This window comes from Phocoena phocoena, chromosome 20 (assembly GCF_963924675.1).
Source record: "Phocoena phocoena chromosome 20, mPhoPho1.1, whole genome shotgun sequence".
Classification (NCBI taxonomy): Eukaryota; Metazoa; Chordata; class Mammalia; order Artiodactyla; family Phocoenidae; genus Phocoena; species Phocoena phocoena.
Window position 1 is genome coordinate 23494745 of NC_089238.1, and position 12002 is coordinate 23506746.

Consider the following 12002-nt stretch of genomic DNA (forward strand, 5'->3'; position numbering starts at 1 on the left):
TTTATTTCCTTTCCTTGCCCCATTAAATTAGCAAGGACTTCCAGTATGATCTTGAAAAGGAGTGGCCAGAAGGAACATGCTTGCCTTGTACCTGATCTTAGTAAGGAAGCATTGAGTTTCTCACCATTAACTATGATTTTAGTTGTATATATTTTGTAGATAGTCCATTTCAAGTTGAGAAAGTTCCCCTCTATTCCTAGTTTACCAAGAATTTTTGATCATGAGTCAGTATTGAATTTTGTCAAATACTTTTCTTCATCTGTTGAAATGATCATGTGATTTTTCTTTATTAGTCTTGTTGTGATGTATTACAGTAATAGATTTTCTAATGTTGAATCAGCTTGGCAAGCCTGAGATAAATTCTACTTGGTGTGGTGTAATTCTTTTTTATACTTTTTTGGATTCAGTTTGCAAATATATAGTTTTATAAATTTATTTATTTTTGGCTGCATTGGGTCTTCGTTGCTGTGTGCGGGCTTTCTCTAGTTGTGGTGAGCGGGGGCTACTCTTTGTTGCGGTGCATGGGCTTCTCCTTGCAGTGGCTTCTTTTGTTGTGGAGCCTGGGCTCAGTAGTTGGGGCACAGGGGCTCAGTAGTTGTGGCTTGTGGGCTCTAGAGCACAGGCTCAGTAGTTGTGGCACACAGGCTTAGTTGCTCTGTGGCGTGTGCGATCTTCCCAGACCAGGGCTTGAACCCATGTCCCCTGCATTGGCAGGTGGATTCTCAACCACGGCACCACCAAGGAAGCACAATTTGCAAATATTTTGTTGAGGATTTTTGCGTCTATGTTCATGAGAGTTATTGGTCTGTAGTTTTCTTATAATGTCTTTGTTTGGTTTGGGTGTTAAGGTATTGCTGGCCTCACAGAATGGGTTAGGAAGTATTCCCTCTGCTTTTATCCTTTGAAGGAGATTGTAGAGAATTGATTAAAATTTCTTCCTTAAATGTTTGGTATAATTCACCATTGAACCCATCTAGAACTGATGCTTTCTGTTTTGGAAGGTCATAATTATTGATTCAGTTTCTTTAATAGATACAGGTCTATTCAGATTATCTGTTTCTTTTTTTTTGTTGTTGGTTTTGTTTTATTGTGGCTCTCAAGGAATTGGTCTGTTTCATCTGGGTTATCAAATTTATGAACATAGAGTTACTCTTCGTATTCCTTTACTTACTCTTAATTGCCATGGGAAATGTAGTGATGTCCCGTCTTTTGTTTATGTTAATAGTAATTTGTGTCCTCTCTCTTTTTTCCTTAGTTAGCATAGCTAGAAGCTTATTTATTTAATTTTCAAAGAACCAGCTTTTGATTTCATTGATTTTTGTCTCTTAATTTCCTTGGTTTTCAATTTCATTGGTTTCTGTACTAATTCTTATTATTCCTTTACTTATTCTTCCTTCGGATTTAATTTGCTCTTTTTCTAGTTTTCTAAAGTAGAAACTTAGAATATTCATTTTAGATCTCTTCTTTTTTAATATATGCATTCAGTGCTATAAATTGAATTAAAATTTTGAAAAGCTGTTTCATTTCATTTTTTTTTGACCCATATAGTATTAGTATTATGTTATATAATCTTCATGTTTGGGGATTTTCCAGTTGTCTTTCTGTTATTGATTTCTAGTTTAATCATTTGTGGACTGAGAGCATTGTATGATTTATATTTTTTACATTTGTTAAGGTGTGGTTTTGACCCAGAATGTGGTCTGTATTTGTAAGTGTTCTGTGTAAGCTTGAGAAGAACATGTATTCTGCTGTTCTGCAGTGAAATAGTCTGTGAATGTCCTTTATATCCAGTTGATTGATGATGTCATTGAGTTCAACTATATCCTTACTGAGTTTCTGCCTGCTGGATCTGTTTCTTATAGAGAGGTGTTGAAGTCTTAAACTCTGATAGAGAATTCATCTGTTTCTCTTAACAATTCTGTTGCTTTTTTCCCTCACAATTTGATGTTGTTAGGCATATACATGTTAAAGATTGTTATGTCTTCTTAGAGAATCAACTCCTTTATTATTATATAATGCCCTTCTTTATCCCTAATAACTTTCCTTCCTTTGAAGTCTGCTCTGTTTGAAATTAAATAGGTATTTCAGCTTTCTCATCTGGTGATTAGTGTTAGCATAGTATATTTTTCTCCATTTATTTTCTTGAAATCTGTATGTGTCTTTATAGTGAAAGTAGGTTTGTTATAGACAACATATAGTTAGGTCATGGTTTTTGATCCACTCTAGCAATCTCTGTCTTTTAATAGGTGCATTTGGAACGTTGACATTCAAAGTGATTATTGATGTGGTTGGATTACTATCTGCTGTATTGGTTACTGTTTTCTATTTGTTGCCCTTATAGTTTGTCTATTTTTGTCTTCCACTCTTTTTTTCCCTTTGCTCTAATTGAGTTTTTTAATATGATTCTGTTTTCTCTCCTTTTTTAGCATATCATTTACATTTCATTTTTTTCCTACTTTTTTTACTTGTTGCCCTGGAGTTTGCAATATACATTTACAGTAAGTCCACTTTCAAATAACACTATACTACTTCACACATAGTGTGAGTACTTTATAATAACAAAATAATCCTAATTCCTTCCTCTTATCCCTTGTATCTTTGCTGTCATTTATTTTATTTATATATAAGCATACATAAACATATACACACATAAGATATAGTCATAAACATACATAATCAGTTATCAATACATTGTTGCTATTATTTTGCTATGATTAGGCAGTATTTATTTATTTATTGGGTGAAGTAGAAAAGAATAGCTTTATTGCTTTGCCAGGCAAAGGGGGCTACAGCGGTCTAATGCCCTCAAAACTGTGTGTACCTACCTGGAGGAGGTAGTGAGGAGTTTTATAGGAACGGTTCAAAGAGCGCGTGATCAGCTCATGGACCTAGGCAGTCTTCTAGTTAGCCTTCTATAATCCTACGGTTAGGTCTCAGTCTGTTAGTTAGCCTGTGCCTCTGGACTATGAACTTCATAAGTGTTTTCAGTTTTTTTCTCTCCCCTTAGTTAGGACAGGATGGCTCTGGTAGCCTGGAATTGAAAATTTCTGTTCCCCATGTGGAAGGTTAGAACTGGCTGGAATTGGGTATTTCCCTTCCCCAGTCAGTTAGGCTCTGAAAATAGCCCAGCAGGTCTGCCTTTGATTAACTAGTTTCCCCTAAGGGGAGACCCTCTTAAGAAAAACAGAATGTTTCAATGTATTTCAAAATGGTTACTTTTTCCCTCTCCTTGCTGGAAGCTACAGGGGATTTTCCTAGGATATTTTCTGTGGGAACCTGGCTGAGTTCTTGGAGGTAAATCTCACAATATTGTCGGGCCCCTGTTATGACTGGGTCGCCCTGGATTTTTTACCTTTCAAGAGTTTTTAAGTGAGCCTCTAGCAATTTGTCAGTTACAGTTCAGATTTTACTACCCCAGCACTGATTCCCTAGGTGGTTTCTGCTCATGAGTCTATGCTCTAGGGAGCCATAACTGCCTGTTTTTGCCTGTGGGTCTCTCCAGTCTTGGGACAGCAGTTTGCTCTGTGTCCTCCCCCCTCTCATGGATCCAAGAAGAGTTAAAAAGCTTTTTATTTGTTAGGATGAAGTGGAATGGCAATTTCTAAACTCCCTTTTTGTGGAACTGGAATGTAAGTGGTATTTTAGTTTTACTTATGGGACTTATTAGCCAAAAATGCCTTCTTGGCCAACTATTACACCATTCATGCAGCCTGAGCAGACTGCCTCACTTGGGCCCAGCCCTGGTCCTAAAGTCCTCCTAAGAGGGGGAAGAAGCAAGTATATGGACTATATACTTAAGAAGTTTGTCGTAAGAGGAAGAAGGATTTAGATGGTTTCAAATCTTTTAACTTGGAGACCTGACAAGTATTAAGTATTTCCTGTATGTTTTATAGAATCTAAATAACTCTAAAGACCATGGAAAAGCTGAAGACATCAGGTTTTATGAAATTACACCACAATTTTTATATGGGCAGGTTTTCTTTAGGGAAATAGGTAAGGTAACAAGAAATTGGGAAAGCTGGGAAGACCCTCCCCAATATTTGAAGTAAAAAAATGTTTACTGGAGGTGTGTACTGCTCCACTCTTTGGTGGAGAAGTGACAGGATAGGTTTGTGTTTTATGAAAACCTAGAATGCTCTGTTATATTTCTGTGAGGCTCCAACACCCTAATTGCTTTTTCCTTCACTGAAATATGTGAGCTGTTCTTGGCTCTGAGGGCAGATATCTCTGTGTTGGGATTGAGAATGAAAAGGTCACGGATTCAACTGCCTCAGCCATTCATCATTTGTGAGAGAACGTATGTAGACTGCTTCCTGGTCAACTCTTGAGCAATGTATTTGTTAACTCTAGGCTTAGAGACTTTCTAGAGACCCTAGAGAACAAGGAAGAATCATTTTAAGAGGCTGTGTTTTCCTCTGCTCTGATTTCTCAACCAATTCTTTCCTACTGCTTTCTCTTTTTCTATAATTTCTCAAAGTTGCTAGTCTACTGGTGGAACTTTACCTTGGTTTTTAGTGTTATTATGTGTCATTCTTAAGAATATATGCATTAAATTAATTAGGTGTGTAGGGTGGAGGTCAGGGAATATGTATTACCACTTTAGAGGGATAGCGAGACAGAGGGTAGACAAGATGCACATATTCAGTATGCAATATTGAACCAAACATGATGACTAAATTAAAAACCCTGTAATTAGGACCAGTAGCCCACATAAGATATTGTTTTTATTAAAATGAATAAACTTTTATTAAGTAAGAACTGACCATAATCTTGCTTTCCATAGTTACTATTGAAAGTATAAATTTAATCAAATGTTTGAAATCTTTACATGAAAGCTGTGATTTCTGGCCTATTGGTTGGGCCCATCTCCAACTGTAAGCTTTGAGTGTATAAAAATGGGTACCTATAGCTATAGAAAAGGCAGGAGGAAGATCAGATTCCATGAGTAATAAACTCAAGACTCTAGGTTGATCTACCATGAGACTGACTCATTTTAGAACTGAAAAATACCTTTTTATCTCCAAAGTGTTAGACTTCTTTAACATTTGACATTTTAGATTCCAAATATTATTATCTAGTATAAAACAGTGCTTTATATTTTTCTTAATTCTTAAGATGCACAGCCCTCATGAACAGTAATGTTGATAGATACATCATTGAAGAATTATAGTTGGAACATTGACAGGATTTAAATTTTATTTCTGTACTATTTATATTAGGTTCTCACTTTAGGTTTTATATTAGAAAAACCGGATATTAGAGTGTATTCATAGTAATGTAATAATCACAAAAATTTCAGCATGTTAAAAAAGTGTTGGTAGGCAAATGCATTTTGAATTTCAAATCCAAATTTTCAAATATCTGATTGTTCTTATCAATATCTAAAGGTCCTGTTATTTTACGTGTCCTTATGTTTCATCTCTTTTCTTTTAGGTCTCTTTTATTCAGAACCTTGTATTTTGTGTAGAAAGAGTTTACCGTGTTCCTGACTTTGGTGTCTGGGAAAGAGGAAGCAAATATAATAATGGCAGCACAGAGCTGCATTCAAGGTAATTTGCTGATTTCTGGTGTTTGTTTGTTTGTTTTAATTTAAATGTGTGGAGCATGAACAAAAATCAAAGAACTAGATTAGAACTCTGGTTTCTATGTAATTTTCATCTCCTTTTTTATATATATGATTCAGATGAAATTCACATAAAATTAAAGGAAGAGTCTGCTCTCAGTGCCCATCAACAGATGCAGGAAAAGAGCAGGGTGTCTTTCCCAGCTTCCCAAGGTGTCAGTACGTGCATATCAGTATCCAGTCCAAGGCTTGGCCTTTCTGCTCAACCAAGTCATATTCTTTTTCCTCTTTGAAATGACACTGTTTGAAAGATCAAGTACATTAAAATTGCCAAACAGCAATTGTATATGCATTGCATGTAAAATTCCCTTTCGTGTTATAGAGCTGATTTTTATTGTAACAAGAGATACTCATACCCTTTATATTTTGTTTAACTAAAAAATGTAGCTCAATTAGTCCTATCCATTTCACAGTAAAAGATTTAAGAACCTAAAGGTTATCAGCTATAGGTCAGTTTAGTCTCTTTATTGAGACTTGAAGAAACAGTTTAGGAAACACTGGTTAAGAGGAATCTGCAGCTCTCTACTTTTTTGGATAGAAGGACTAATTACACACAAAAAATTAAGCTGATATAAGATATTTAGTAAACTAAAAACTGGCTTCAGATCACTAGCTATATAAGATCTCTGTGCCTCAGTTTCCTGATTTATAAAATGGAGATAGTAATGTACTCTACTTTATAAAGTTGTTGTAATGATTGAGTTAGTATATATAAAGCATTTGAACACCTGGCATAAGTAAACAATGAAATATAAGTATAATCACATATTTAAGAATATTTTAATAACAAAGATCGAAACAAAAAGGATTTTTCATTTAACTCCGGACAGCTAACATACAAACTTTTCTATAAGTTTTATGATTCATATGGGGCATTTTTATAATACAGAGTAGAATAATAGCAATATGTAAGGAAGACAGTAAAGGAGAGAAATAGTTTGTGGTAAAGTGCAATTCAGACATTAAACAAATTCTGGCAAATACTAAAAATAGGAAGATAACATTATAGTGCAGCTATAAGTTCTCAGCATTCCAGATTATCAGTCAAATTCAAGACAGAAAGTTTATATGATTGGAAAAGATGATTTTTTTTAATTTACCTTTTCAGTATTTATGATTTATCAGACCCCTTTTCTGCTTTTTAATAAATATTTAATATATGCCAGTATGGTCCCACTGACATTATTTTCAGTATAAAATATTTGGAGTAGGGTTTTTCCTATTTATAAAAATTGTAGTAAGCTCAGAAAGAACCTTGGGTAAAAGTTACCATTAACCCTAGAAAGTGAGGGTACTGAGAGGTCCCTAGGGAAAAAACAGAGGCTCCAACATGTTTTCCTGTAACTGTGCCATCTTTAAACTGAATCATTAAGGATTTTATTTCAAGGCTAGGAAGATCATTAAGTGATGTTCTTTGCTACCTTTTCCATGCAAAATTAATCTCAATTGTAGCAGGCCAGTTTTATTCAAATGGATGGGAAATGAAGTTTGCCATTTAGCTTTGGATGATGGGTTTTATACATTTAGCATTCATCTTCTAATTTTCCATGGTAGAACACTTAAAAGAACTTCAAACCTTTTTTTTCCCCAAATGTTTCTTAGCTCAGATATCCACAAGCCTATTTGAGATATGTCACCTCTGCTGCCAAAATGGTCTGTTTTGAAACTACAGGAGACCTGAGCCCTAAGGCACTCATGGACGCAGTGATGGCAGCAGTGGTGGGAGACCAATATCTTTCTTTTTTTTTTTTAATTTTTTTTAACATCTTTATTGGAGTATAATTGCTTTACATTGTTGTGTTAGTTGCTGCTGTATAACAAAGTGAATCAGCTATACGTATACATATATCCCCATATCCCCTCCCTCTTGCATCTCCCTCCCACCCTCCCTATCCCACCCCTCTAGGTGGTCACAAAGCACCTAGCTGATCTCCCTGTGCTATGCAGCTGCTTCCCACTATCTATTTTACATTTGGTAGTGTATATATGTCAGTGCCACTCTCTGACTTCGTCTCAGCTTACCCTTCCCTCTCCCCATGTCCTCAAGTACGTTGTCTACATCTTCATCTATATTCTTGTCCTGCCCCTAGGTTCATCAGAACCATTTTTTTTTTAAGATCCCATGGTTGAACAACCTTTCCTTTGAATATGATTTGCTGCTTAAAGTTTAGGTTTCTAACTAAAAAAAGATTGCTTAATTAAAAAAAACCTCTTGATTAAGAATTCTCATTTTCTTTGTTCAGTAATTTTTCCCTCTAGTCTTTTTTTTTTTTTTTAGATTCCATATATTATGTGCTAGCATACGATATTTGTTTTTCTCTTTCTGACTTACTTCATTCTGTATGACAGACTCTAGGTCCATCCATCTCACTACAAATAACTCAATTTCGTTTCTTTTTATGGCTGAGTAATATTCCATTGTATATACATGCCACATCTTCTTTATCCATTCATCTGTCGATGGACACTTAGGTTGCTTCTGTGTCCTGGCTATTGTAAATAGAGCTGCAGTGACCATTGTGGTACATGACTCTTTTTGAATTATGGTTTTCTCAGGGTATATGCCCAGTAGTGGGATTGCTGGGTCTTATGGTAGTTCTCTTTTTAGTTTTTGAAGGAACCTCCATACTGTTCTCCATAGTGGCTGTATCAATTTACATTCCCACCAAGAGTGCAAGAGGGTTCCCTTTTCTCCACACCCTCTCCAGCATTTATTGTTTGTAGATTTTTTGATGATGGCCATTCTGACTGATGTGAGGTGATACCTCATTGTAGTTTTCATTTGCATTTTCTAATGATTAGTGATGTTGAGCATCCTTTCCTGTGTTTGTTGGCAATCTGTTCTGTGCTTATGCCCAGGGAGTAGAATGTAGAGCCACTACCAGTAAGGGATTAAGTCACACCTCTTAGTCTATTGCTGTAAGACATCCCAGAACTATCTGTGCCCAGTTGGATCTGATCCAAGGATTGCTTAATGCAATATCCTTGTTATATCCTTAAACTGTTCTCATAATTTTAGAAAGCCTGAAATAAAACAGTAATTCTTGCTGTAAGTACTCATACTGCCCTTTGCCCTCTAACTTTCTTTGTCATTCTGCACCTCTGCCATGCAATTCTCCTTAGCAGGAATCAGAGAGAGCACAATCTGACTATCGCCTTGATGCTCCCTAAGGCCTTGTGCTCACTGGCTTGGTAAATGTCCCTTTTTCTTTTGCCACAGTGTGCACATCCCTTCTAAACCGCATGTTGATCAAAGAAGATTACTGCCCCTGGGCCCCCGAAACATACACGCATAGTATTCCTTTTTTTAGTAAATTTATTTTATTTATTTATTTATTTTTGGCTCTTTTGGGTCTTCGTTGCTGCGCATGGGCTTTCTCTAGTTGCAGCGAGTGAGGGCTACTCTTTGTTGTGGTGCGCGGGCTTCTCACTGCAGTGGCTTCTCTTGTTGTGGAGCACGGACTCTAGGTGTGTGGGCTTTAGAGTGCAGGCTCTGTAGTTGCGGCACACGCGCTTAGTTGCTTCGCGATGTGTGGGATCTTCCCGGACCAGGTATCAAACCCATGTCCCCTGTGTTGGCAGGTGGATTCTTAAGTACTGTGCCACCAGGGGAGTCCCTACACATAGTATTCTGAGGATAGAGGCTCTCTCTTCAGCATCCATGCTCAGCGGTCCTCTAATAATTGCAATCTGTAGCACTGTACAGTTACAGAATAATTTTTATTTAGGCCAAGCAGGAAACATTACTACCTTTTATACAGGAGGAAGCTAAAGTTTAGAAGGTTTTATAATTTCCTCCCCTCCACTCCTTAAATGATTCAAATCAAAAGTGAGTAGAGCTAAAACTGAATTCCAGGTGGTTGGCCTCCAAATCCAATGTTATTTTTACTGTATCACGTTGTAATTTAAAGTCTGAAAAAGTTTTCCTAAAGTTTGAAAGAATGGCAGGGTGTACAATCTTGGTGACATTTTGCTAAGTTTCAAGGATATCTTTGCTTAGCAATCAGTAAAGCTTGATTCTGCATAATGCTTTTGTCAGTCCCTTCCTGATTCTACCCTTTTCAGCCCCAGGTTTGCTGGTATCTCTTTCAGTCCAAATTCTTGAATTATTTAGCATTTCTTAGATAACTTCAGAATTGTTTTCTAAAAAGTGATCTCATTACATTTAACCAACACCATTCTCGCAGCAGCCTCATCCTTTTCAGGGATTTGGTAAAAGAGTCCCTTGCTCTAAGTTCAGTATAACTCTAAATGTTTCCTAAGTAACCATTCGCTGCTCTCCCGATTTTTCTGTTGACTTAACTTTCCTCAAGGAACATGCTCCTTTTAGTTTCTCCTAGGGTGTCTGGAACTATTTCAAATAATTCTCCTTTTTTCTTCTGTTTATTCTCTAAGTCTTTTAATAAATTCCCTTACATTTAAAAATCTTATATTATTGGATTTAATTGCATTTTCCTCCATATATTCTTCTGGTACCTATTTATTATAACACTAATTCTTCATCCCCAGAGTTACATATCCAGGTAGTCCTCTTAACTGCTCCAAGTTTAATTCAAGTTTTTAATTTTAATATTTTCCCTTCCTCATTTATGTAAGGATATTTCTACACCTTGGGGCTATCTTTAAACCCTTTAAACCAAAACTCTGTTTTGGAGAAGAGATGAGTCTTCTATAAAATGTGAATTGAATCTCAAACCTAACTTTGAATTTTTTAGCTATTGGGAAACAAAAAGGAAAGCTGTAATAACTTAGTAGTAATTTAGTAATATATGCCCAAATGGAAAGATTATTGTAGTTATATATCCAAATGGAAAGATTATTGGTTTTTTTGTGTGTGTGGTTGTTTTTTTCTTTTTTTCTGTTTTATGGTTTTATGTTCTGTTCTCTAGGCTTTTGCAATAAAGAAAGCTATCACTAAAATCTCAGATAAGTAACCACATAGCTCTACTTTACTCAGTTTAAGATGCTTTTAGTGGCCATTTTACTTCATACAGTGCTTGTTATTTAAAGTAACTACTTAGTCTCCTTAAGTCATTTTTGATGTTCCAGTCCTTGAGCTATGATACAAACAGCTATCCATCCATTCTGCTTCATTTTATGTATTTTTTCTGTACTGAGCAATTCATGAACACCCATTAAAACTATAGTACTGTAAAGTCCTTTTTCTTTCAGAAAGTATGATTGGATAGCTTAGGGAGTTAAAGCATAAGGTTAATGAATAGGAGATTGTAAATTTAGTTTCCATGCTTGCCAGTTAATTTTTTGGATTCCATGGTGGGTTTTAAATCACCTAGTCCAAACCCATCATCTTTTCTAGGAAAGCTTTCATTTATGCAATAAATAGCTTTATTACAAACTATCTCCCAGGTAAACGTCACTTTACTTTAGTTCCCGTAAGTAAGTGTTGAGGTAACGCCTTGCAAGAATCAAATTGGTGAATGTTCTGTTTACAGTCACCTAATATTAATATGTGCATTAGCTAATCATGGAATAATTTTCTGATAATGTCTTGTGCCAGTAAAATACTTTTAATTCTTACAACATACGTATTATATTTGCCAATAAATGTAAGATCACAATAGGAGTGTGTTTCTGTTTCTAAATAGCTTGCTGTTGCCAGAGTTTTAAATAACCAGTAAATAATAAATTAACATATTTGTGAATTTCAATTAAGTCCAATTATTCAACCAATTGCATTGGGAAAGAAAATTAAAATGTTAAGAATTCGACCTTTTCTCTAGTCCAGGTACAGTGTTTCTGTCTTTTGTAATGCTTTATTTAGAAGACAGTTTCCAAATTCATCCCTTAGCTGTCTTTTTGCATCATTTTTAAACATAGAACCTTGGACTGGCTATATTATGTATCTCCTCCAGTACAGAATTTTTTATGTTTTTGCCTTTTGAATAAGTTATTTTCTCTCACTTCTCAAAATACTGTGAATAGTCTTAATAACACATATACCTCACACTGTAAGTGGAAGTTTTCTGGTATTACTAGGTTAAATGCCTGTAAGCGTTGGTGCACTGGGGGCTAGTGGAGACTCCTAGGGCATTGGAGGACTGCTTTTTTAAGCAAAAAAACCAGTCGGCAGTGAATGTTTTTGCATTCATTGTCAGAGCATATGACTCCTACGGGCTCTTCTAACTCTTAGGTTCTGAGAATTTAGAATTCTTATGCATGTACTGTTTGGTTTCCATTTGAAGTATGCAAGAATAGGTATGATTGTGCTGGGTGCATGTGCAGTTAGGAAGCTGCCTTAGGTTCTTAACTGGTTACCTATTATTTCAAATAAACAACCCCAAACTTAGAAGCATAAAACAACAACAATCTTTTATTATTGTTAACTCTCATGGTTCAGAGGGTTGACTAGGCTAAGCTA

At 35.8% G+C, this 12002-nt stretch overlaps 1 protein-coding gene across 1 annotated transcript in view; it reads left to right on the plus strand.

The window, feature by feature from the left end:
- PHKB (phosphorylase kinase regulatory subunit beta) overlaps positions 1-12002 on the plus strand; it is a 217961-nt gene that overhangs the window by 67453 nt on the left and 138506 nt on the right. Inside the window, exon 7 of the mRNA XM_065898359.1 lies at positions 5434-5549. Coding sequence (XP_065754431.1) covers positions 5434-5549 — 116 coding nt within the window. The remainder of the gene's footprint in view (positions 1-5433; positions 5550-12002) is intronic.